The following is a 27,839-nucleotide window of genomic DNA, read 5'->3' on the forward strand; positions in this document are numbered from 1 at the left end:
AGAGAGAGAGAGAGAGAGAGAGAGAGAGAGAGAGAGAGAGAGAGAGAGAGAGAGAGAGAGTTCCTATCTGTAAGAAAAAGGCTCAGTGGATTGAGAGCCAGTCAGTCCCAGAGATAGGAGGTTATGGGTTCAAATTCGACCTCATACACTTCCTAGCTATGTAACCCTGGGCAAGTCACTTATTCCCGATTGCCTAGTCTTTACCACTCTTCTGCCTTAGAATCAATTTGTGTATTGATTATAAGGCAGAAGAGTGGTATTGATTCTAAGATGGAAGGTAAGAGGAGAGAGAGATCATTCTCAGTTTTATGTGAAATATGGAACATGTCCAGAAGAGGATGAGCCAAGGTGATGAGAGAGCTAGAATTAGACTGGATAAACAGAATAGCAATTCTAAAGGTGGAAATTGAAGATTTGGAAGAAGCAGGAGAAATAGGAAGAAGTCAGCAGAAGGAAACTTTAGGCTTGAGACAGGGAAAGACTTTTTTTTTTTTTAAACCCTTACCTTCTGCCTTGGAGCCAATGTGTATTGGCAGAAGGGTGGTATGGGTAGGCAATGGGGGTCAAGTGACTTGGCCAGGGCCACACAGCTGGGAAGTGTCTGAGGACCTCCAGTCTCTAGGCCTGGCTCTCAATCCACTGAGCTACCCAGCTGCCCCCAGGGAAAGACTTCTTAATAATTATAGCCAGAAAAAGTTAAATGGGCTGCCTCCAAAGTAACTTTCTGGGGTTTTTAGCAAAAGGCTAGATGACCACTTACCAGCAATATTGTAGAAGGGATTTTTTTTCTCAGGCATGGGTTGGACAAGGGGCCCTCCCAACTCTTGAGATTCTGTCTCAACAGAGAGGAATTATAGATAGACTCTGCCAAAGAATGAGCAGTGAAGTCATAGAATTCCCCTGGGTGATATTTTTCCACAGGTGTTTTTATTAAGAAGGAAGAGCCCTTCTACTGTCCATAAAGAATTGTCTTTCTTAACAAGAAAGGATAGTTCAAACATTTCTACAAGGCAAATGCAAGTTACAGACAGACGTGTCCTACCACGTGCCCCAAGACTCCCTCACTGTATTACAACAAAAGGATGATGACTGATAAATCAAAAATGAGACACCATTTTTCTTCCACTGTGTATGAATCATTTCCTTTCTCTAGCAAACATAAAAAGCACAAAAGCTTCTCATCTGCTGGTAAACAGGCCCCATTTCTAAATGCTCTTTCCCACTCTTCCCTGATGTTATTTATGAATGCTATTTATCTGTTTTGTAGCTATTTGTTTTAATGAATGAAAGTCTTGAACCCGGGCCTTGTAGTCTAGCTGACAGTCACCACAAAGATTTTTAATAAGTAGTAAAGGAGAAATTATATTGAGGCTGTGCCTGAAGTAGAAGGAACATGGAACAATCTTCTATTCAAGACAATAGGAAGCTTTACCTTGTATACCAAGATAACATCTATTGGAATTATTCACATTTATCCTTTTGAATAGGAGGTTGTTTAGGATGAGCAGGTACATTGGGCTAGAAATAACCCTAGGGGAAATGAGATGAAGCTCCATCAATCTATCTGGGCCTTGGAGATACAAATATTAAAATGAAACAGTGAACTCCTCACCTGAAGAAAACTCCCAGCCACTGGCTGTGGCTGCCCCCTTTGAAGTTCGTACAGCATCTCCTGTTGAGCCCTTCTTTATGCTCCTGAACTAACACATGAGCCTTTGTTTCGGCTGTCATGGGCACACGCTTCCCAAGATCTCAACGTCAACAAGTCCTAGCAAACGCATCAAAAGCCAAGCAACACTGAATACCATGACAATTCTTTCTTGCCAAGATGTGTCAAATACCAAATTCAAAGAGTTCTCAAACTCCGGATGCCGAGCTTTGATTATACAAGTCTTCTGGAGAGCATCCAGACTGAAGACAACCCTGTTGTCCCTGTCTTCTCCAAGAGCTCTGGGATAGTTGCTGGGGACTTCTCCCCTGACACCACTGAACTCTGATCCAGTGAGACCAAAGACCTCGAGGTCTCCTCTGATCCTGGATGTACCCATCTTGGGAGAGGTTCTTTTTCACCTAAGATCAAGAAACAACAAAAAGCCACCCAAACCCAAGCTCAGGCTTGCCCAGACAGATGCCATGTACTCACAGCCAGTTAGAGGACAGAGTAAGGGAATAGGGCCAGCCACCTCTCCCCTACTTGACCCTTTGGGAAGCGACTCAGAATGATCTTAACGGGATTCAAAGTGGGAGAGGAAGAGAGATTGAAGAGGTAGACCTCTCCCCTCTGTGCATCCACTGAGCCATAAGCTCTCCCAGCTACTCTGCCAACGAAGGACCTTATCTCAGAGAGCAAGACCTTTGGCTGGGAATGATACACAAGGCGGGAAGCAGGCTTGCCAAAACTTAAGTTAGGTGGAACCAGGAATGGCAATCCTGAGCCTGTGAGAAGATCCCCACTACACAAGTAAATATATAATATATACAGTGTCCGTAAAATAGTGATTTCAAAGTAAAACTTAGGAGATCACCATAAATAGACAGCTAGATGAATGGGGGAAGACTTATGTTTCTGTCATTTGAGTAGAATACTTTGAACACCATTGTCAGCCATACTCAAGGATAAGGCTACCCTGGCCCACCAAAGTGGCCTTTTCTATAATAGTAATTCAGTAATAAATCGAGATAAGATATTCTGCCATATGAAATTATCAGAATGTCCTGGAATAGCATTCAAAAGGTGACACATACCAAAAAAATATTTTTTTAAAGTATATTGCTTCATCTCATACCAAATCAAACAAGCCATGAGGAAAATCCTTCTCCCCCCCAAAAAAAAAATTCCCAAGAATCATACTTGTTTTGGCATGAAACAGCCTAAGGTAATGTGAGAGCAGAATTGATGTTTCCAAGATACAAAATGAAGGTATCTTGGCCATTGTACTCTTATACTCTCCCTTTGGCTTATGAGAAAATATGATTTTATTTAAATAATCTTATAGATATTTTATGTCAGAAAAACTTTGTCCTTATAGACCATAAGAAAATTGCAGAAGAGCTGATTCAAAGGAATCATTCAGAAATCAATTAACTTTTTTTTTTCTTTTTCTTTTTCTTTTTTTTTTTTTTTTTAAGAAAAAAGACTAGTAGGAATGGTGAATTTTCAGGGCTTTTTTTTTTTCTTTCTTTCTTTCTTTCTTTTTTCTTGTAAAGTAACATTTACTTAAACAAACAGATTGAGTCCTAAAAACAGGTCTGACCAGTTTCATTAAAACAATGGCACAGAAAGAAGGATTTTTTTGAATCCTCATGGACATCAGGCAACCAACCAACAATTATTAAGTGCCTACTGTGTGCCAGTTATGGTACTAAATGCTGAGAATACAGAGGCATAAATGAAAACGTCCTTGGTCTCAAGTTGCTTACTTTGGTAGAGAGAGACAGCTTGTACACATACAACTAAGTATGTAAACTTGTACAAAATGCAATGCAATTTCAGGCAGGGATACAACTAAGCATGTAAACTATCCAAAATAAATGCAGTATAATTTCAGACAGGGAGGCAGTGGCCTCTGGGGGATCAAGAACAGCTTCATGGAGAAGGTGGTGTTTGGGCTGAGCTTTGAAGGAAATTAGTGATTATCTAAAAGGCAGAAATGAGGAGAGGGGACATTCCAGACATAGAAGCTGGCCTGTGCAAAAGCAAAAAGCCTTAGAGTGTGTGAAGGGAACTAATAATAATAAGCCTAAAAAGGTAGGCTAGAGCCAGGTCATGAAGGACTTTTAAGTATCAAAAGTGCAATCCTAGAGGTAATAGGGAACCACTGGAGTTTATTGGGCAAGGCCATGACATGATAAACATTACTTTAGCAAGTATGGCGGGATTCTGATCTAAATGGGGAACTAAGAAAAAGAGAAAAGCCAGGAGAGAAGAGTTGAGAACTGGAATAGAAAAAATTTCAAGAGGTGAGCTTAGAGTGAATAGTTTGAAGAAAAAAGGATAATATGTACTACTTTTAAAATGTGAAAGGAAAAGAAACTTGGGTTAGATTGGAAGTGGGATTCAGTACAGATAAAAGAGTTCCTTAGGAAATAATTTACAATCCCTTTGTTCAACTAAACCATTAGTGAACCACACTCAAGGAAGTCAAGAAGCATATACATGTTTTTAAACTGCCATTTTAGGTAACATATGATGGGATACAATGTACTTACCTCTAGTTGTGTTCTGTGCTACAAGAGGATTGTTTTTACAAAGTTAGGCACACTGCGTAACTTATTTCATTGTGTCCCTAATGCCATCGCTTTTTCATATTTAATAATTTTTATTTGTTTGTTACATTAAAATATTCAGTTAACTCCCTCCCTCCCTCCTCTTCGCCCATCAGAGAAAGCATCATTTGGCAAAAAGATAGATGTGTATACATAAAACTATGCCTTATTTCAGTTTTTAAGTTCTTTCTCTGTAGGTGGCTATACACAGATGCTTCTTCAAAAAAATGTTTCTATTGCTATTTAACGTTCTCTTGGTTCTGCATATTTCTCTCTTCATAATTTCATATACATCCTTCCATGTTTTTCCTAAATTTACCTGTTTGTAATCCTAATTTTTTTAACGCATAGAGAAGGAAGACATAAAAATTTAGCCAATAGGATTACTGCCTTTTCAAGAATATCATTTTTGCTGTATAATTATCAAGTCTGTTGGCTAGCGTACCTGAGGCTCTAGTCTGATGAGATTGTTTCCTTTAAGTATTTCTTTTTATTATGATGATACTAAGAAACCCTGTTGTCCTCACCATGGACACCATGTTCATGAGCAGAAAAACATGTCTTGCTAGATCCAGATTGAACTGGTTTCCTAAAAAGATTCCCCGTGTTCTCAAGTAGTCATTCAACAAGCAAGTATTTCTCCAAGGGCTTACAATGAGCCTGGAAGAGTTCTAGATCCTAAGTTTATAAAGAAAATAATAATAGTCATCCCTTGTCCTCAAGAAGCTTAGGTTTGAGTGGAGTCATCTCCTTTGGGGACCCCTGAGCCAACCTTTGGGATTCACAGAGCTCACTGATTTCCCCTAATCCTAACAGGGAAAAAGAGCTCATGGTCACCAAGTGCCTTCCTCTTACATAGAAGGAGAATCACAAAGGAAAAGAACCTCAGAGATTACATAGTTCAACTTGAACATGGCCAAGAATTCTCTTGGCAGTATCTCCAACCTATGGTCATCAGGCTATTACTTGAGGACCTCCAGCAAGAGGTTAACCCCACTAACTACCTCCCAAAGCAGCCCTTTCTACTTTGGGATTCTTCTTATACTTAGGAAATATTCTTTAACGTGGAGCCCAAACCTTTCTTGTAACTCTCCCCTGTTATTCCTACTTCTTTCTCAGGCCAAGCCAAACCAATCCAAACTCTTTTCCACAGGGCACCCATCCCTTTAAATACATGGAGGTAGCTATCATGTTCCCTAACAAGTTTTCTCTATTCCAGGTTGTTTATCCCCACTTCCTTGTGTGCCATCATCTTAAACCCCTCATTCTCTCAGTCACCATCCTGTGGGCAAGTTCTGGTTTGTCTGTACATTTGTTTTCTCCCATCTTGCCATCTTCCTCCTTTTAACTCCTCCTGTTGTAGAAGAAACACACCCAACTGTGTAGCAGGGTCTCACCCCAAGAATCGGAAGCTCAAAACTCCATTTAATCCAGAACTGTGAAGAAATTTTATTTGAAGAAGAGATTTTGAGATTATATAATAGCCTAGGCTGGTGAAATGGCCTAGGAGGTGGTAGAGTAGCCTTGGGGCTGATGGAATAGGAGCAATGGAGTAGCCCCTGAACTGGTGGAGTAGTGGATCAGGGATTACATATTTATTGAGGGTCTGAGGGCTTGTTGCTTTTCATTCCAGGGAGATCTCCACCTTTTCCAAGAATAGCCTGCCCCTGGGCATTACAAGGCATTAGAGGCGTGGTTTTGACATTGAGGATGTCAGAAAGGGAATAAGGAGCCTCCACAGATTTGGGGGTGTTCCCCTAGACTGCCAGAGCCCCTCGTGTGCATGTGTCATGTTCCTCTCATTGTCCCACCTGCCGTTATTTGTCAGTATGGGAAAGATCTTACTACCCTTCTGTAATGCTTCATCAAAGATGGGAATTTAGGAAGGACACAGTATAGTAGACAAGTAATGCCTAACAGTTCAGAACTAAGGTAAATACAGACAATATGAGCAACTAATAATATAGAAAAGCCCAAAGCTGATAATAGTACAGAACCAGTACAGGTAATTAACAATACAGAATGGTTAACTGATTAATAACACAGATTTGGCAGATTAAGCTTAATTAGTGATGTTTGGTGAGAAATATAAGATTTCAGAACATAAAGGTTCAGCCCATTGCACACCTCCATCAATTCCAACTTGTCTGTATTGTGGAAGAAGGGCAAGGCATGTCAATGTTCTGAAAGGCTTTTTTTTTTCTTTAATCTTAACTTTATATTCATGTAAAGGCAGAAGAATATAGCATAGTGGGTAGAGAGCCAGATGGAAAGCCAAGATGATCTGTATTCAAGTCCCACCTCTGACACATATTGGTTATGTGACCTTAGGAAAGGCACTTCTCAATACTGACCTAGTGTCAAACTCAAATAGAAACAGGGCCCCTAACCTATGAAGATCCTTGCCTTTGCTTATTGACAGAAAACATTAATATTATCTACATTCTATTCTATTTTTATTTATTTTGTTAAATATTTCCCAATTATTTTAATCTCTTTAGAACTGAACTGGGGGAGGATGAGCATCTCCTGTTTGACACTTCTGCTCTAGAGCACTCTCAAACCCTTAATAAGGTGCCACTTTCATTGGTAGAGGGAAGGAATTTCCTCATGGAGAAGAGCCCTATACTAATGAAATCATAGGTCCTGTCCCTGACCCTTTCCCTGTCCTAGGATACATGTGGCTCACACCCCCACAGTTAAGCCAAATATTCTCTCACTGAGCCCCAAAGGAAGCTCTCTGAACAGATTCTTCTATTTCCTCCCCCAAATGGGCCATAAATGAAAGGATATTAAGTACCTACAATTTTCACTTAAATGTTCTCAGCTCAACAGAGTGAAAAAGAACATTTTAAAATGGTTAGCTGTTAAAAATTTGTAATGGCCTCATTAAAAAGTCAACCATCGGGGCTGCTGGGTAGCTCAGTGGATTGAGAGTCAGGCCTAGAGACAGGAGGTCCTAGGTTCAAATCCAGCCTCAGACACTTCCCAGCTGTGTGACCCTGGGCAAGTCACTTGACCCCCATTGCCCACCCTTACCACTCTTCCACCAAGGAGCCAATACACAGAAGTTAAGGGTTTAAAAAAAAATAATAATTAAAAAATTTTTAAAAAGTCAACCATTTGCATTTCCCTGCCTGTATAAGTATGTATTCCTACCTGTGCCCCAATTTGTCTTACATAGCCTAGACGTTGTGATTGTGTGTGTATGCAACCTCAGTGATGGAGAATTTTAATATTTAAACTCTGTTGTGACAGAAATAAAACATGCAGGCCTGGAGTCTCTTCAGATCTGGACTCAGACACATCCAGCTATCTGGCCCATTGTCTAGCCCTTACTACTTTTATGCTGTGGAACTGATGCTAAGTTAGAAATTGTGAGTTTTTAGCAAAGAAATAAAAGGCAGCTTTCTCTGATGATTCCTACTTGACTGTTTGCCTTGTCCACACAAGACTCCACAAGAGAGTAAGATTACAGTTGAATCAAGTGCAAGGCTTGGATATAGGAAGACCCAGGTTCAAATCCTACTCCTTATACTTACTGGCTATTTGACTATAAGCAAATCACTTCACTTCTGGGGATTATTTTCTCATTGGTAAATGAGGATAATCATATCAGTATTAATTGCAGTTGTTATCAAGCTCAAATGAGATAATAGACAGAAAGCTCTTGGTCAAGTCTCACTACCATATAATTTTTTTGATCCTCTTGTCAGCTATTATTAGGACCAGGTTTTAACAAAATGCCAGCAATTATAAATAATACAATATGTTTCCATCTTGGGAGCCATCCTCAACCAATTTCTATATAACATGCCCAAGATCTCATCAAGGAGTGCTATTCATTACCCTTTCTACTTATTATGCATTGTCCATCTGACATTCCTGTCATGGATAGATACAGCTTATTCAAAAAGCCACTGCAAACAACCTGATTATTCTGATCAAATATGAATTGATACACTGATCCCAGAGACTAGAATGAATCTTTGAAGCATAGTTTCAAAAGCCAACTGGTATTTCCAGTTCAGACTGATGCCAACCCATTCCCTCAGCCCTTGTCCTACTGTCTTGTATCTCTTTGCTTGCACTGAAATATCTATCCCATGAGAGCTGCTATCCTCATGATCTGGCTCAGCTCTGGAATTTTTTTGTCAATCAAGTCAAAACAGTTTTGCTTCTTAGCCAAGGGCTTAGCTCCTCCCAGTCATACACAGAAAGTCTTCCTCAGGACATGGAAGTCATTCTTTCCTCTTCCCAAGTCATCACTTCCAATTTAGAAGAGGTCTTAGAAGTCATCTAGTGCACAGCACCACTGGCAGCTCTTTCAGACCACCTTCTTTAGTGTCTTTCCTTTACAGAAGTTCCTAAGCCAATAAAATCACAGATTTGATCTCCCCCAAAAAACTTTCTTTAAAGACAATAGCTATCAAATGCAAGCAAGGTCATGGACTGGGAGTTCGAATACAATGTCCTCAGCCCTTTGTGCCATGCATTATACATTTTGGGGACTCAGTGAGTATTTCTTGGTTAATTATTATTGACTATGCTAAGCTTTCCCTGATCCCGAGTACCTTAGGTTGACAATACAGTGGTTATATAGTTTGGTTTGGTCTATTTGCCCAGGCTTTGAACATTGGAGGTGCTGAATGAATTCGTCTGTCACCAGTGTTTTGACAGTTCTGCCTGTCTTCACGGGCCAGGCAGGCCTGGACAGAAGTGGAACATGGAAGGAGATATGCCACACCTCATTTAACAGTCATGCCTCTGGTCTTAATCATTTGGGCTATTGGCATTGGGTGGGATTCTGAGAAACAGGAATCTCTGAAACTTCTCTGTGACACATAAAACAGTGAAGGAACTGGGTGGATCACTGGCTATGAGCCCCATAAAAAGATTTTAGTTCTCTATAGAATCTCTTTATTCCTCTGGGGAGGAAGTTACACAGAAAATGTTATTGATCAGTTTTATTTCCATTTATTAGCTTCCCTTTTCAAGGAAAGAGTACGCGAATTTCTTACAGACCTAGGGCCTGGGGACCTGTATCAGTTTGGTTAAATGATGAAGTCTAATTACACTGGGCCTTTTTACCCCAGAGGGAGGCAGCAGGGTTAATTAGAATTACAAACGATTCCATTATGTGTAGCTTCTAATACCCTAAAAATAATAATACCACCTTTATCTCTATCTGATCCATTCCTGAGTTATATATTTCCAAAGTGATCAGGGTCTACTGACTCTGGATTGGCACATCTGTAAAAAAAATATTACAATTGTTTCAAGTGCTTCAGTAGAAAATCCCACACACCCCGACTTTCTTGGGCCATTCAGGATAAGTCTATAAGGCTCGACATCCTGTGTACTACATTCTTCTTTCGAACTCAATCCAATATGGAAACATAGGGTGGTCATGGCAAAGGCCAAAGTTAGTGGATAAATGCACACACAAGTTCAGTATCAGTTGTCTGTCAGATAAGTTTATATACTGACAATAGGTGCCATTGCTAGATCTGTGTGAGGATGATACCACCATACCTGGAAATCTAAAATAGGACTGAGAGATAATATTGGACTCCTGACATTGTGATCAAGCTTCCCAAATAGTTATTAAAGACTGTGTGCTAGGCTAAGAAAACAAAGATAGGTACTATCCAAGTAACTATACTTAAGGGTGAATGAGATAAATGTAAAAAAGAGGCGTGAACCAAGAATATGAGAAATCTGAGAAGAGAAAGCTCACTTTTACCTGGAGATAGGAGTCAAAAACCGCTTTACTGAGAAAGCCAGACTGCATGAGGCCTTTAAAGAAGGGACTTTAGAAGACAATAAAGGAGAAGGCGGCCACTCTAGGCACTGAAAATAGCTTGAGCCAAAGCACAGAGATGGGAAGAACAAAAACTTTGTCACACTTGGGCTAAAATGTAGGCTCTCCTAGAGGGAGTTGTGTAAGATAAGAATGGACAGGTAGGTTAGGACTGGATTGTGAAGAGTTTTAAAGCCATGATCAGAAATTGATACAGTAAGCATTGAGGAACCCCTCAATATTTTAATAGAAAAGTGCTGCTTGGTCATATTAATAGCAAATCGGGAAAACTATTTGAGCAATAATATAAAAGATACAAAATAATGAAAATTTGTGGTTTTCTAAATTAATATTCAGCCCACTGGAATCCTCTTTATTTAAGTTTGATAGCACTATTATAGTTGGGAGACCCTTGAATTTGGAAAGCACTTAGAAGACTGAGGTTCTTGTCCTGGCTAGGTATCTCGCTTTCCTAGTCTGGCAGGTGAAGCTCATTGTGTCATTTAATCATAGGATAATAGATTAGCTAAACAGAGGCTCTTAAAAGCATGGGAGAGCAGTGGGAAGGGAATCTTGGTAATGAGCCCAAAACAAGAGAACATGGAGACACAAAGGAAAATCATTTTGAATAAACCAGAGAGAACTGGTGGAGTTAATGAGCAGGACAAGGTAAAGAGGTATGTAGGATGCTAGAGGCCAAAATGAGAGTTTTATATTTTAAATGAGTAGTCACTGTAAAATTCCAAGTTGGGGGCCAGTGTGGGCAGAGAAGTGGATATAAAGACAACTCATATAAGACCATCATGAATTGAGGGTGGCGGCGAAAAAGATTGGTTTCCCAAGTTCAGTGTCTTGAAAAACAAGATTTAACAACTGTTTGAACAAGGAGATGGAGCACTGAGACATCTTAAAATAAGCCCAAGTTCCCATGCTTGAATGATGGGAAAAATTAAGAAGTGAAGATGGTGGTTTTATTGACTACATATGGAATACTCATTTAATAGAGTGTAAAAACAAATTGTTTTCTAAGACACCTCCCCTGGTTTTGAAAGTTGGGAAATGACTTCTATCTTTGGGGTGGTTTGGTTTTGTCTTGTTTTTTTCTAGACTGTGTTTCCTTATCTTACCCACACTGAAAGTACAGTGGCTATACTACAGGTCTGATCTCCCTTCTGATTAGCTGAGGAGTTTTGACTTACTCCCATTTCTTACCCAGGCTGATTCACTCCTCCTTGGACAGCTGATGGTCCTCCACTCTTAGTAGCTCACTAAATGGGTATCCAATTTAGTATACAAACTGGTTCAGCTTAACCTACTAAAGCTCAGAAATCCTGAGCAAGCAGTCCTCCCATTTCAGGTATCTCAATAGCAGAGATTATAGATGTGCACCACCACAACTGGTTCTCCTTGAGTTTGAACATGTGAGAGGAGGGGACAACTGGGTGACTCAATGGATTGAGAGCCAGACCTAGAGACAGGAGGTCCCAAGTTCAAATCTGGCCTCAGACACTTCTAGCTGTGTGACCCTGGGCAAGTCACTTACCTCCCATTGCCTAGCCCTTACCACTTTTGCCTTGATTCTAAGACAGAAGATAAGGGTTTAAAAAAAAAAAAGAAAAGAAAAGAAAAGCATGAGAGGAGAAGCTCTAATATTAGCATTCCCTCTGGTAAAGTACTTTCTAATCAAAACTGCATCCAGAATACTTTCTGGAATACCCTTTGTTTCCTTTCATTTCATCTTCTGTAGAGAATATTTTTCCTTCTGTTCAGATTATGATGACAACAGAAATGAAATATAATATGAAAAAGTCCCATGCTTAAATATTTCTTTATTCTTTTAGGCCTCTTTTTCGTGGAAGTTCCGATGTTGATCAACTAGGAAAAATCTTGGAGTAAGTAATAACCTTAGTATTATGTCAGTGACTTCAGGTGTACACCATCACGATGACTTTCCTCTGTTGTCCATCTTGCCTTCCTTTTTTAAAATGCTGCTGCTAATGGTATTAGTAACTGTGCAGATAAATGCCAAGTCGGGTGGGTGGGGACGAGGGCATTGGTATTCTCCATGGAGCCCATCAGACCTTGACCTCCACCTCTTTTTCTTTTGGGTCGTATCTTACCCATGAACCTTTGACAACTGCAGATCCATTTGACTTATTTGCTGCTCTTACTCCTCAGCCATCATTACTGGGTGACTTCGACTCTTTCATTAGCCTTTTGAGCACTTCTCTGCCAGCCTGATTGCCACCACTTCGCCTGAGTTCTTCATGCTAAAGATGTCATATGTACATTCCCAGCGTAGGGAGCTCCAGAATGGGTACCATATATAGTCTCTTTTCTTTCAGAGAATAAAACTAAGTCTCAGGAGGCCAGCTTTCTAGTCCAGTCTCTGACAGTAACTAGCTAGATGACCTTGAATGAGCCACTTAATTTTTCTGTTTCACAATTCCCATCGGTAAAATGAAAGAATTTGGATGAAAACGTAGGATCATAAATAAGGAGCCATAAGGGAACTTGGAGAATATCCAATCCAACTCCCTGATTTTTCAGATTAGAAAAATAAGACCAAGAAGGAAGGAAGCTCTCTAACATGCCTTTTAGCTCCAACATTCTAGATTGAGAACTAGAAGGGACCTTAAGAGGCTATTTAGAACCTACTCTCTCATTTAACTGATGAGGAAATTGAGACCTAGAAAAATCAATCTAAAATACATTCTTTCTGGCACAAGTTCTCAAGGCACATAAACCTAGATTGGAGGGAACCATAAGGATTCGTTGGGGAGGGGGTGAGGGCAGCAAGGTGGCCCTATGAATTGAGAGCCAGGCCTAGAGACTCCAAAGTCCTGGGCTCAAATCTAGACTCAAAACACTTCTTAGCTCTGTGACCCTGGGTAAGTCACTTACGTCTAATTGCCTAGTGCCTACTACTGTTCTACCTTGAAACCAATGCACAGTATTGATTCTTAGATGTAGGGAATGGAGACACAGACAGAGACAGAGATGGAGAGACAGAGAATTTCACAGCTTAGAGAAGGAATTCTTAACCTTTCTTGTGTCATGAACCCCCTTGGCAGGCCAGTGAAGCTAATGTACTTCTCCAGGAAAATGTTTTAAAATGTATAAAATAGAAAAGAAATCTATTATATTGAAATAGTTTTGTTTTCGTTTTTTTAAACAAGTTCACAGAATCCAGATTAAGACTCTCTGCCTTGGGGGGAAACACAGGCTTTCCTGAATTATTTCCTGAAGACCCTCTGTTTTTCCTCATTAGTGCCTCAGGTCACCTTCCCTTTAGTTTATCCATCTCTTTAATATTATTAGTAGATGAAACTAATGAAAGGACCAGAAAAGAAATTTGACAAGAAAGTTTGCTTTCAAAGTCTGAGAGCAGATTCCCATTTGGGCAACATCCCAGCAACTCCAAGATGCCAAAGGGTGTTTTTGCTTCTTTAAATATACTTTAGGGTGTGTTTTTGCTTCTTGGTGTTTAACACTGGTTCGTGAGATAGTGAAACCCTAATTATGACCCTTAAAATGCAGTCTCGGGAGGCCTAAGCAGTCAAAAGAAAGGCTAGTGCTGCACCCTAGTGTCATTTGCAATGTACTTGAACAATTCTTCACCCCCCAACCCCCACCCCTCCGACAGACCCCAACCATCTTTGCCTATAGGGCTCTGTTTACTATCAGGCTTAGGGATAAATATTAGCTATTAAAGGCTATAAAGTCAGTTGTCTCAGTGGTGCAGCTTAGTACGAGAACCTAGTAATGAGGCTATCACATTGTCACAGCCCTCCTGTATATGGGCCAGGGAAGTTCACAAGAGACTAACTTTCACCACAAATTAGGGGAGAGGGAAAGAAAGCTGGGCTTAGGTGTCCTGAGAAAGGGAAAGTACTTGGTAAGTTTCACAAAGTTTAAAAACTTTAAAAACTGAACGCACTTTTTTGAAAGTCATACTCTGAGTGCGTTTCTTCTGCAATATGATTTCAGGAGACAAAGCATGGTTTGGTGGAAAGAGGGCAAGACCAAGAATCAGGAGAATTGGGTTCTAAGCCCTCTGCCACTGGTCTTACTGTGTGATCTTGAACAAGTCATTTATTTCTTTGCTTTTTATTTCAAGAGATAATAATGTGGATGGATGGGTAGATAGACAGTTAAGAGAGATAAATAGATAGGCTGAAGATAGATAGATAAGATAAGATTAGATCTAACTATTCTTATGTCCAAGAGACAACATGTATAGTGGCTAAAAAGAAAATATTAGTGTCAGGGACCTGAGTTCAAGCCCAGGTGAGTTTCTAATGCAGCACTGATGAAATCACAGGTCTAGTAACACCTATAATCTCTACCTCCCAATTTCCCCAACCCAAAAAAAACAACCACATCATTACGTCTTTTGTGAATGCAGTCTGCATGAAACAGGTAACAACATGGCTTGGTTTTCTCTAGGCAACTCCATTGAGGGACATTAAAGAAAGTCTTATTGATAAGATACTTTATTAAACTGATCTTAATAATATACTCTAGATATCATTAGTAATGATAGGTGATAACTCTGTAAAAGTTGTTGAAAGAATAGAATAGGGTCTAAGGAAAAAGGATTTGGGCAAAGTATCTTAGAACTTTAAATTCAAAAAATTCCCTCTCCTTCCTTCTCCTGACCCTTCCAATAAATAAATGTGTTCTTTAATAATTTATAGCAGTACTTTATTTCTTTTGTTTATATAAGTTTTGTTTTCCTACATGCTAAACTCTTTTCAAGCATATTCAGTCTAAATAGATGCCACACAATTGCCAACTCACATCTTTGAAATATCAAAGGAAACTTATTTCAGCCTATAGACTTTGATAGCCAAGCATATTTTAATGTAGTTTTAATCCAGTCATTCCTAATCACTTAAGTGTACACACACACACACACACACACACACACACACACACACACACACACAATTTGTTTTAAGTCTTTGATTCTTTCTTTGCTTAGCCTATAATTACTTGGTTCAACTGCACCTGAACAAGGCCAGGTGTAGGGTGTCCTGACCTAGACACTTGCTATAGGAAAACACCTGTACAGGGTGTAGGCCTCATTCCATTTGCCTGTGGCTGCCAGGTGAGAGCCAGGGATTGGGATGTCTGGTGGGCAAAAATGGGGAAGAACATGATTCTTGCCAGTGTCCCAGAAATAATGAAAACTCTTTAAATGTTTCCATAAGAAGATACCTTCTTCCATGAAAAAAGCAAAGTTTCATTTAAACACTCAGTATGCCTACACACACACGCCTAAGGGGAATGATTTCATGCAGCCAGCCAGCACCATTTGTAAACTATTGTTATTGGAATATGCAACCCATATTCCATAGAACTGATGACCAACTGTGATACTGGCCTGGCAGGAAGGTGATGGACGTTGGGTAAATAAGGCGTAGATTATTTGGCCATGCTCAGGGGTGGGCTAGAGCCTGCACTAACAATCTAGCTGGTAATAAAATAGTAAAAATAAATTCTCAGAGGGAGGGATACTTAGAAATTGGCAAAAACTACAAATCTTGAATTGTTTTCTTTATTATCTGAATGTATGAAAGTGATGGAAAAAATGATAATAATGAGACTAAATTTAAAAGTGCTCCCTGCATTTTTGGAGAGTCAGTTGTTAAATATTTATCAGGACACTTGAGGATATGATCAATGTGAAAGTTTGTTTTGCCCCTTTATGCATATTTGCTACAAGGGTTTGTTTTTCAATGGGCAAGGAGTAGGTAGGAAAGAATGTTGATTTTTTTTTTGTTGTTAAATGAAAAAAGGTAATTTTTTAAAGTATTATACAATGTTTGAATAACCACAAACCCAGAGTTTCTCACCTTAACAGGACCTCTACCAATGCCCAGTTTATAAATCCAGAGTCTGTAATAACATGGTTTATTTCTGAGTTCTTTGATGCCTCTTTTTCATCCTTATTTTTTAATCCATAGGGGACTAATTGTTCATCAGTCAGTGTGAATAATATCCAAATATCATATCTCTAATATGTGTCCTAAAACATATAGTAAAGGGATGCAAATTAGTCCAGCTTTTTAGTTTGATATTAATTTGCTTGGCTTATTTGTTTTGTTTTTCTTAACTTGAAAATTATATCCTTAGTCTAGAACAGATGTCCAAGAGAAGGGACTTGGAGAGTAATAATGAATGAACTCAGTAACAACAACAAAATGAAGGTTAATTTACCTAACAGTTAATTCCAATTTATCTAATAATTCTCCTACTTTGAAGTACCAATATCCTATGGATATTCAAATCCCATGGAGTTCTTTCCTTCCCAAGAGAAATGTTGAGTACCAGTTGTGACTTATGCCATTGGATCTTCCAATGATTCACCTATATTATTAATGTAATTATGATCAGACCCCCCCCATGGCATTAAATTCATGAAATAGCATACTGATATCCCATGAGGCTCTGCTGTAGTTGAGTCTTTGGATTCTGCACATTCATCATGTTGTGGTTCTGTCAAGAGAAAAGAAAATATCTCTGGAATGTCTTCTCTTAGTCTGGCACCAATATGGTGCACCTCGCAGCCTGTCCCTGCCTTCCCCAGGGGACTACCTGTCTAAGGAGAAAGTATGTGTTCAAAATAGAATGGGTCATAGCCTCCATCCTGATCATCTGTGAGCCTGGGAGTAGCCTCTGCTTTTTAATCCTGAGCAAGCTAGGGAGATCTAACTGCCCTGGTGCATTTGTCTCCACTTTAAAATGCACAACACTATATTTGAACATGTTCTCCCTTTTTTTTAAAACCTTTACTCTTCTGTCTTGGAAACAATATTAAGTATTCATTCCAAGACAGAAGTGCTAGACAGTGGGGATTGGGATTTGTCCAGGATCATACAGCTTGGAGGTATCTGAAGCCACATTTGAACCCAGGACCTCCCAACTCTGGGCCTGGATTTTTATCTACTGAGCCACCTACCTGCCCCTTATTCTCCTATTATTATAAGTTTACAGGTTTACTCTGACATCTCTCACGAAAGCTTTTCACATATTTATAATTCCCTGTGAGTATCGCCCTCTCCTTTTGTCTCCTATAATCTAAAATACACAACCATTACCCAGAAGGGCAATTTGGAATCATAGAGCTGAGCTAGAAGGGAACTCAGAGGCGTCGTATTCAAATCCATTCATTTTACAGATGAGACCCAAAGACGTTAATGACGTCCCCAAGGTCACAGAGATCGTTATCAGGAGAGACTTGATCCCAGAACCTTTCTCTCTAGATTCGTTCCTCTTTTTTTCCACAGTACCTCCCATTTCTGGGTCCTAATAGAAATAAAATTATTCCTGAAAACTTCTAAGGGTTCTTCCAGTTCTCCATGTACACTCCTCCAGTGCTCTCTTCTGAATATCCAGCTGCCCTCTTCTTGGTCTTAAACTGGGGAGAGGAAAAGGGTTAAAACATGAGGGAGGCACGCATCTACCGGAACAGGCAGTGTCCGAGTCCTACCAGAAATCACATTGGTATGTGTCTCTCTTACAGCGTCATTGGTCTCCCAGGAGAAGAAGACTGGCCAAATGACGTGGCCCTTCCCCGGCAGGCTTTTAATGCAAAATCTCCCCAACCCATCGAAAAGTTTGTAACAGACATTGATGAGCAAGGCAAAGACTTACTTATGGTAAGTGTAGCCATGTGTATCGGGGGCTGGATCAGAACCACAGCGGACCCAGGCAGGATGGGAGATTGGAAGAGGGTCTGAGGAGCCCACCAGCTCCAGCAGACCCTGGAGTAGGTCGCAATTCTGGATTCACATGCCAACAGACAAGCAGGCTTTGATTTTTTTTTCCTTTAATATCTGTGAGATGTCTACAGAAAGAAAAAACATTTTAATGATAGAATACTTTGCCTCTGCCTCCTTTGTAGATATGACGTAGCTAAGTGGTACAAAGCACCGTGTTGGACTTGGAGTCAGGAAGACCTGAGTTCAGTTACCAAATCAGGAACCTAGTCGCTGTACAGCCATGAACAAATCACTTAAACTGTCTGCCTCAGTTTCCCCACTTATAAAATGGGGGTATTGATAGTACCTACCAGTTTCTGTTACTTATAGAAAGCCAGTGATTATTCTTTATCCGTGGCTTCTAAAGCAAGACAACTTAAAACTTGTGACATTTTATCTGAAATGTCATGGTTGGCGGATAGGAAGGAAAAACACAGAGATCTTAATGAACCATCCAGATTGTTCAGCCGGTGTATTCCACAAAACCTCCACACATCGGGAAGCAGAAGATGCACTCGGTCCCTGTGGGAGGAAGATCCACCAGCTTCCAGGCTCTACTACTTCCCGATTTCAGTTTGTCCTTCCTTACCTCCCACACTTCCCTCTAGTTGCTGGCACTCAGAGAGTATTTGCAACTAGAAATTTCTTTCCCCTGCTAAAAGAGCATTAACCCTATCCTAGCTTGATGATTAACCTTGTTCTCAGGTATATCAAAAGAGCCCTGATTTTTCTCAGAGTAGCTATTCCTGCTGGAACCCTCATGGCCAGAGCCATCACTAGGGTCAGGTGATTGGTACTCAGCTGACTAAGCCACCTAACTTCCCCCTCTATCAGGGGCTCTTAACTGAGGGTCTGGGGTCTTGGGGGGGGGGGCTTTTGGGGGATGCATTTGTAACTGCATTTCTAGGTTCCTTTATAATCCCATATACTTTTTATGTATTGAAAAACCATAAGTAGGAGAAATTTTCAAGAACTCTTAGTGGGTTGTCATTCCAGATATAATAGCAAGTACATTTACACAGTGTGTAATATTTATATTTAATATTTAAATTATTTATTATATTATTGAGATTTCTTTTCCCTTTTTTCTCTCACCACAGAAGTGCTTGACGTTCAATCCGGCAAAAAGAATCTCGGCTTGCGGTGCGTTGTCTCACCCATATTTCCATGACCTGGAGAAGCCTCGTGAGAATGTAGACCCCCGGACATCCCCCAGCCAAAGCAGCAGTGAGGGGAACAGCGCATGAGGCGATCAAAGCTCCCTGGAGCTGAACTGACTGACGACTAAGGGGCCGCCCTCTGGGAGAGGCAGTGTGGCTGCCGATCACGTCTGGGCTTCTGGAGGGTCTGTCTCTCTCTTCTGGATGGTGATCTGTTTCTCCCAGGAAACTGACTGAGTTTACTGTTTCTGAATCAATGCAAAAGCAATTTTGGGCTTGATGTTTGTGTGTCTGTCCATTCGTTTGTTCGTTTGTTTGAAATACCTGGGAAAAAAAAAAAACTCCAGATGAAGAGAAGCTGCTGACCAGTTTTGCTGCCGTTTCTTTTGTCCAACATCAAATGCTGCCAGTGTGAAGTAGGAATAATCCAGTCACTGCCAACTTAAGATGTAATCTCTCTATAGCTGCTGAAGCCTAATTTGGTACAAGATCTTGAGAGAGAAAGCATGTGTGTGTGTGTGTGTGTGTGTGTGTGTGCGCGCGCGTGTGTGTGCGCGTGTGTGTGCAAGTGTTTGTGTGTGTGTGCGCAAGTGTTTGTGTGCTTGTAATCTCTTAAAGTGTTATTTTTTTAACTACATAGAATAATTGAATTTTTAGAGGCTGATGGGAATGAATATAGATGCATCTAGTTACTGAAGAGAAAATAACAGAATTAGAACGTCTCCAATGAGAAATTTGGGCCTGTAGCGACAACATCTCCTTTCTAAACACAGTAAGTTTACAAGGAGTGAAAGAGTGTATTACTACCTAGGTAAAAGTGGATGCACACTGAATAATTCATCCCTGCCTTTCCAGCCCCTCTATGAGTATCTTTAAGGGAATTATTTTGAAATACATAAAATCCTCAGCCCTCTTCGGAAAGCTAATTTTATTTGATGCAAATCAGTTTTGATTGTACAACATAATTATTTTTCTCTCAAAACAGGGCCCAGAAATCATTTCCCTACTTATTATTGACTTCAGGGACTGTTCCTCAAAAAAAAAGAGAGAGAGAAAGAGAGAGAGCGCCTTTTTTTTCTGGTTTGCAACTTTTTAAAAGATTTTTTTTAAGGCCTCTTTTTACAGCACTTCCTAATTTAGTTGAGAGAATCCTTTTTTTTCTAGCTGGTTACAGAAATGCCCTAAGCGTTATCTCTACATGTTAACACTGTACTCTCTATAATGCACTGCCTTACTTGCATTGTGTATTACCTCCTAGTGCCTACGTACATCACTGCCAGCCGGTTCATTGTGTCATTTTGCGTACCTTCTTCCTGTGTCAGACAAACCTCTCATATCTAAGGAGTAAGATTACAGCTTCATGACCCCCATCTCTACAACCTTCTTCCAGCCCCAGCAGGCTTCTCTTTCAAGGTTTGGATGACATGGTCCTGTGCTTTCCTAGCTTAAGGAGATGAGTAGAATACACATCTCTCAATGCCACCAGCAAAAAAATGTACAAACCTCTTTGTAAGATGGCTTGAACCTATTGCTTAGTATTTTGCCTTTGTTGACCCAGTCTTTTTCCAGGATAGCATATATTTTTTAAAATAGGCAAAAAAAAAAAAAAGTTTTCACTATTTTCAGAAATAGCCTTCTATTTACTCTACAAAAATATTGGGGTTTTTCCCATCACCTGGTCCGTATTTCCTTTCTAGTTCCTCTTGCTCTTTGATTTGGGGTAGGGGACCTGTGCTAAAGGTTCCTGGTTCCCATGTTGTTGATCTCCTACTACAAATGTAGATCACCGCCTTGTGGCTAGCCCTGCTTTTTCCTTAAATTTTTGCCTTAGAGGTAGTTGCTTTCATGACCATGCTCACCCTCAACCCTTTGCTCATGTGCTCTCTGGTTTCTGGTGCCTAATGTCTGATAGCAAGAACATAGCTGGCCAAATACCTTTGGAGAAATGTTGACTATCACTTTTGTTTTTAGACCATTGCCTTGAACATCCACATCAGTTAAGGTTATGTTCAGAGGTAGCATTATCAAGGAATGAATGAATGAATGAATGAATGAATGAATGAATGAATGAATGAATGCCAGCTTGAGTCAGACTATAAGATGTGGTGTAGATTTATGCATTAGAAAGCATTATCGTATTCTTGAGAAATAACAATATGCAGCTTCATGGAGCGTGCAAATATATCAAACTAAAGAAAAGATGAAGGACATCTGGGTTTGGGGAGTCATTTTAAAAGAAACATACACATAGTGGTTTGTTTCAGTGATAGAAAGGATGGGAATTTTCCTTCAAAACAGAATCATCAAAGAAGAATATTTCACAAGTTTTTCAGTTCTTCAATATCAGTGACTAGGTTATTGGCATTAGTCCTTGAAATAAAATTCTCCTGAAGGGCGTCTAGATAATACCAAATATGTCCAAGGATGGTGAGAGTTTGCCTTTCTTTGGGGCGCTGAGTTACGACAAAGAGGAGGACATGTTTTGTGGTGTCACGTGCTTGGGTTAGAGAACCTTCCTGCCTTGCTACTACATGAGCTTTTAAGTCAGCCTCCCTGTAATCATCACTTGGGCAAAAGTTTGAGTCACACTGATGTGCTGTGCTGGGATGTTCCAGAGCTTTTGTGTTTTGTTTTATTTTTGTTTTGTTCATTGGCTCAGGAAGTTCACATTTCCTTTCTAGCATTTATGATTGACTTAATTTTTGAGTTTTTTATGAGACTTTTAAAATGCATCATTTGGCCCAACATCCTTTCCAGAATTAGACCCCGGTAACACGAAAAAGGCAAAGCAGTTCACCCTCTGGTGTTAATCCCATCCATCAGAGACTTATTCCTTTTCTCTTCTGTTAACTTGGGGATTGGGCTAGCATAACTGTTTTGCAACTTTGTGCTTTTTTAGCAGTCACCTCCCATGCTTGCCATTTCCTGATTCAGGATCTACATCAGGCCCCTCTGCTTTTAACGAGAGCTTTGCTGAACCGTCCAAAATGGTCCACTGGGCTTTAGTATTCTGCTGGGAAACACTGTTCTGTAGATCTTGACTAATGCTAAGAAGCCAAGATCGTAGGAGTTCAAAATGCTTCTCAAGCCTTATCTAAAACCCATGTAATAAATTAGAAATACATAGTAGATTTGAAGGTAAGTGTAAAAACCATTATTGTTGACCTGGTGAAGGAACATATATGATGTTTCCCATGTCACAATGGAAGAGAACTGGCTAACGTTTTATACTGGACAGCCATAGGCTTTTGTGTATTTACTGTAGCAAAGAAAAGAAGAAGAAAATGCTGTCCAGAGCAGAGTTCTATGGCTAGTTCAGGGCAGTCCCTGCCCAGGCCTTCTTCGTGAGTCACATGATATGGAAAAGAGGCAAAAAATCTAATCTGAGGGAAACAGATTCTTCATTTTGATTCTTCTCTGAAGTCAACAGGAATTCAGAGTTCAAGAAAGAGGAATATTTTGGGCAGACTCAGCCCCTTCTTCTCTCATGGTTACCTCTTAATAAGCTTATATCCTTGGTTTCAGACCGTCTAGTCCCCAGGTGACTTACCAAAAAAAGGTCAAAATTATCCAACTTAAAACTAGAAGCTTGGCATCTTGCTCATTTGTAGGAAGTACCATACTCAACATCTCTTATATAAATAAGGTACAGTATTACAACTGGAGTAGTCCATGTTTTATCTTTTTGGTTGGGCTTTTTTTTTTTTAAGTTGAAGAATAGCTTTTTAATTTGCCACAGGAAGGTGTCATTATCTTGCTGGGAAAATTCTTTTAGACATACCAGATATTTTGCTTCTTAAATTATCTATTTGGCATTATGTTGCTTGATTACGCACTGTGGATCTGCCACCCCAATAAACATTGCATGTAGGGTCTAGAAGTGCCAGGGTTAGCAATCCTCATTCCATCGTGGAAACAAAATTATTAAAACTTCCTAATAACATAGTAGACATTAAAATTCAGCTTACCAAAGAATTCTTTGTTTCCTTCTTCTTCTTGGAAGGTCAGTTATTTTTGTACGTTTGAACCAGACCATATTTCTTCTATTTTTCTGAGAAGCACAGTTTGAGGTCATATCAATTATATCAAAACCCAGAAGCTGTTGAATTCTTTGATGTGATGAACAAAGCTTAGATGGACACCCATTATTGGCCAGTTTGGCTCATTCTTTTTCACTGAAAGAATTAAACTTAGAAAGAAAATGTTATCATAGAATCTTAGGTAATGAAGGATTTTCAGAAGAGTGACTACTTTAGACTGTGAGAGATAAATAAGATGTCATTTGTTTAGACACTTTTGTAAAAAAAGGAGTTGTAAAAACATTTGAGAAGGTTAGTGGAAGTTCAGAAGAAAAAAGAAAGTATCCAAAGGAGGACAGTTTGGAGGCCATGTTGTATCAAAAAAATGCATGTTATTAACAAACATTTTTTAAGAATAATTTCGAATTCCAATGAGAACCTTGAATTGAGTGAAGTCAAAGGAAACTTTCATGGAGAAACTAAGCCTTGATTCCAAGATGTTCCATTTTTATCATAGTTTATCTTCATTCCTTACTTGGATAATTAGCCTATAGTTTCATAGCAAAAAAAAAAAAAATTCAAACTAAGCTTTGCAGGTCACAATTTAAAATGTTAATTGTTTTATAGAACAGGCCCATGAGGGAAAAAAAGAAATGTTTTGCCCAAATATCACTGGGGCAAAAATAAGAAACTTTTTATTTCTCAGCATATACAACTGAAACCATTCACCAAAGCTTTGAAGCCATTATATTACTATAGATGGCAAAGTTCCTACATGACTAACTTCCCCACATTTTTTCATTTTGAAAGCCTTTAGTGACTCCTGAGGAGGCAACATCTTCAGTAGACCATCAGTAACTGTGTTTCTTCTTAAAAAGATAAGAAAAATAATGACCATTTCCAAAGTGGAATGTGGCCTTTGCCTACCCATGTTCTTGTTCAACAAGAAGTCATCTGTGCTACAGTAGATTTTTCAACTCCTTTTGTTGTCTTATTCACCTCTTAGCTTGGATTTATATCTAGGGATTTCCTAATTGGTTGGCATATGTAGTACAAAAATAATAATAATCCAACTCCATGTTTGGCAAACTATATAGACAGCAGGAATTAGGACAAAAGAATCAAATTTTTAAATGGCATTATTTCCCCCTCACTCTGGTTTGAACACTTGGGAACATCATTTAGCTTTTCAAATGGGTTTTCTTTATATCCCCTTTCCATGAATTCATGGAGGAAAAAGTGGAATTGCATCAACAAACTACCATTTCTTTCTTAGGTCTTCAGTATTTCAGATCTGTGACCCTAAATGACAGGTGAAAATCCATCCCACATGTCTTTAGATGCATGTGTCTGTGTGCACGTGTGTTGTGTGTATGATTTTGATTAGTCTGTGATTTCCTTGGTGTCAATACAATCCAGTCTACACTTTCTAATCCTTTTGATTCCCATCTATTTGTTCCCTTAAATCAAACTACCATGTCTTCTATGTTATTCTTAGACACAAATTATCATTGGTGACCTGCAGCAGCTTAATTACACCCACCGTTAATTAATAATAATTCATTTATAGTAATTCCTTGGTGATCACAGTATTCTGTGATTCACAGCCATCCAGAACCACTAGGAGAATATTGGTATAACCTTAGAGGTTTTTAAGCGAGCCTGGGAATATGATAGGAAGAGAAAAATGAAAATGACCTTCTTTTATTTCCTTTAGACTGACCCTAAGAGGTTATTCATTTTATTCTACAACAATTCTACAAATTCTAAGGTCATAAAATAAGCTTTTCAACAATTTCCCCCTACTTTGATGCTAGTTTTATTTTAATTTTTATCTGGTACCGGTTTTCCAAGATAAATAATATAATGCCTGAAGTCACCCAGAAATGCCAGTGGGGGTGATGATTTATCAGTTTCTTGTAGAAGTATAAATTACATATAAGGGAAATATTTCTGCCTTGGACATTTAAGGGAAAGACCCTCAAAAAGTCATCTCTAAGCAAGTAGGTATTATTCTCTGATAAATGAAGCAGCTCCCCACAAAATAGGCTAATTCTGATGGAAATGTGGCACTCTTCCCATTTGTCTCAATGAAAGAGGAAGCATCTGGAGTTCAGTACTATCAGGTCCCTTGCTGCAAGTAGCTGTATTTTTACATGAAGACCCATCACCCTAATGAAACAGGGCAGTAGGGTGATCAGATCATGCAGCAAAGCAATACAAAAAACTCTTTGTTCCATAGCATCACTGTCCCAAAAGAGTTCCTTCAAATAACAATAGGCAATAAAGAATGTTCACATTGCAGTGCTCCTTTTGGATACAGAAGTAGGGAGAAATAGATGGTTCATTTTCTAATCTATGAGCCTAAATCTGTGAACATTACAACTTCAGAATTTGTCTACTCCGACATGTACCGGTTCTGTAACCCTGCAGGTCATTCATTTCCTCTGTGTCCCCAAGAAACTAGCTACAGCTTTTACATTGTGGGACTGCCGCTGATCTATATTCGTAGAGAGAAATTCTTCCTAAGAGATGAGTGAATTCACAGATCTATTGGGGTGAATCTGGGATTCACATGTATGTAATTTTAGATAGTTACATACATATATGGTGAGTGGGTGTGATTTCCTTTTTCCCAACTTATACCTGAGAATATACTTTTATAAATTGGTTTTTTGAGGGAAAAAAATATTTAAATGCTTTTTATTTTAGAGGAAAACAATAACTGGCCCCAAAACCCATAGTGGAACATATGCTCCAAAATTAGTTCATCTTACCTAGCAAGGTCATTTTAAGTAGAAAAACAATTTTATTGGTTTTAAGGAACTCCAGCCATCTCTTAGGTTCACAACTCTGAGCATGACCCAATCAAAAGCCTTTCTTTTGTTTTTTATTTCTCTTCATGGAATAAAAATATGGCAATGTCTATTTAATGTTCCTTGAGGAATATTACAGATATGCCTTCCTGTCAGGTATTCTTTATCTTCTATAGATGACACTTAAAAGATTATACAAGATTTGCCCTACTATCCTGGATTTCCAGTTTCAATTCCAAAATGAAAGACTAAGTGAGAATCTCTAGTTTGTCCTAAGAGGGCAAAGAAGCTACAGTAAAATGTGTGTATCCAAAAGTGGCTTCCACCTCAAAAACTGCATTTGTTGGCTATCTCTGCAGAAATTAATGTTTGGCCTTAATTAGAGACTAGACCTCCCACCCACTTGTCTTGAAATGAAGTTCATCCTGACCTAGATACCATGGATGCTGTTTTGGCCTAGAAGCTAACTATTGGACAATGCTTAAGAAAGGAACACTAGAATCAAAAGAATATTTCCACAAAATTTATGCAAAGGTTGATTTTGAAGAGATACGATATTGCATTTCTGCTGAAGGCTTGTTACTCTGGGAACAGTGAATCTACAAACTGATCCAAGCTTGCTTCCCACTCCCCATCCCCACAAGAGAAAATGGATAATTACAGGAAAGCTAGATTAGATTGCTTTTTACCATTTTGCATTTAGCTGGCTCTTGCTTAACTGTAAAAAAGTGGACCCAGAAAAGTTGATCACAAATTCCTTGTTTCTGCCTTCTCCTTAACTGACCATTACACAAAACAGGTGAATTTTGCTGCTCTTCTCACCTTTTCCCATTTCTGTCTAGTAATTAAGTATCTATAAATGAATGCTCAGCTACCCTGACATATTCCTATGTACTTCCGTTTGTTTTGAATTACTGGGGGAGGGGGGGATTCACATTGTTTGATACATGTGTTTTCTTAAAAGAGCCCATCATTATTTCATTTCTAAACCATTCTATTATTGGTTTTCTAAGGCATCCATCTATGGCATTAGGTGAATGTTCTAAAGACCTTTGTGCCCTTGTTTGAAGGCCTCTGGTCCTTTAAAAATATTCACTATGTTAAAAGAAGCATCGCTAGTTCAGTGATCCCAAAGCACTTTGAATCTGGCATTTGAGAAGAATGAAACTTGGCATAGTCCTGAATCCATCCTAGATTCTATTTCCACTCTTGAACCTGTGTTTGTGATGATGGGTGCCCAAGTATATGAAAATAGTCCTTTACTTGCATGTATTCATGCTTTTTGCTATGATGAGTCCTAGTGAATCCATAAAACTCGAAGCACCAACTGCCCACCTAATGTGTACATGAGGTGGAAGATATTTTCTAAATGGTTTTCAGCATCTAAAAAGGTATTTCTACTGCCAATCTTTGTTATTTATTTCTGGGTTATATTTGCCACGTGGAAATACAGCTGGAGACAGAAAAAAACTTAAAGCTTGTTGTTTTTTATACTCATATGCATTTAAGGTTCATTACCATTGTCAAAGGGGCACCTGGTCTAGATGGAAAGAAATTAGATCTAAGTGCCTGAGTAAGTTGCATACCTTTGCATTAGATACATGAAATGAGCTTGGTTGGATAGAGTATATCATACCTGAGTTAACTTTCTCAAATAGGCAAAGGAATTAATAAAAAGGCCTCCGAAATGGTTTTTGCTGTCAACTTTATATAGCATAAGGTTAAAAAAAAAAAGTCAAAAACCAAAAACTCAAGTTAAAACCATCCCAGGTGCTGCCTTAATTTAGGAGCCATCCTCGATTGCCATCCGTGAAAGGGCCAATCAGGGACGGATGCCCAAGTGGGTGCCTTAGTTTGCCTGGGTTTGTGAAAAAGCCTTTCAGAATCATAAAGTGCCCTTGTACATGTGAATGGAATTAGGTCAAACTATTGGCAGAAAGAGCCCCGAGTGAGGCTACTGTAGAAAGAGTTTCCATGTGCGATGGATATTGTGTCTTAAGGTTCCT

At 39.3% G+C, this 27,839-nt stretch overlaps 1 protein-coding gene across 1 annotated transcript in view; it reads left to right on the plus strand.

Annotated features, from left to right (window-relative positions):
* The window catches only part of CDK6 (cyclin dependent kinase 6), a 1,314,442-nt gene extending 1,295,164 nt beyond the window's left edge, over positions 1 to 19,278 (plus strand). The window contains exons 5-7 of the mRNA XM_044678762.1: positions 11,911 to 11,961; positions 17,601 to 17,736; positions 18,939 to 19,278. Coding sequence (XP_044534697.1) covers positions 11,911 to 11,961; positions 17,601 to 17,736; positions 18,939 to 19,085 — 334 coding nt within the window. The 3' untranslated portion in view covers positions 19,086 to 19,278. The remainder of the gene's footprint in view (positions 1 to 11,910; positions 11,962 to 17,600; positions 17,737 to 18,938) is intronic.
* Positions 19,279 to 27,839: the final 8,561 nt, after the last annotated feature.

Source organism: Gracilinanus agilis, chromosome 5, assembly GCF_016433145.1.
Source record: "Gracilinanus agilis isolate LMUSP501 chromosome 5, AgileGrace, whole genome shotgun sequence".
NCBI classification, from domain to species: Eukaryota; Metazoa; Chordata; class Mammalia; order Didelphimorphia; family Didelphidae; genus Gracilinanus; species Gracilinanus agilis.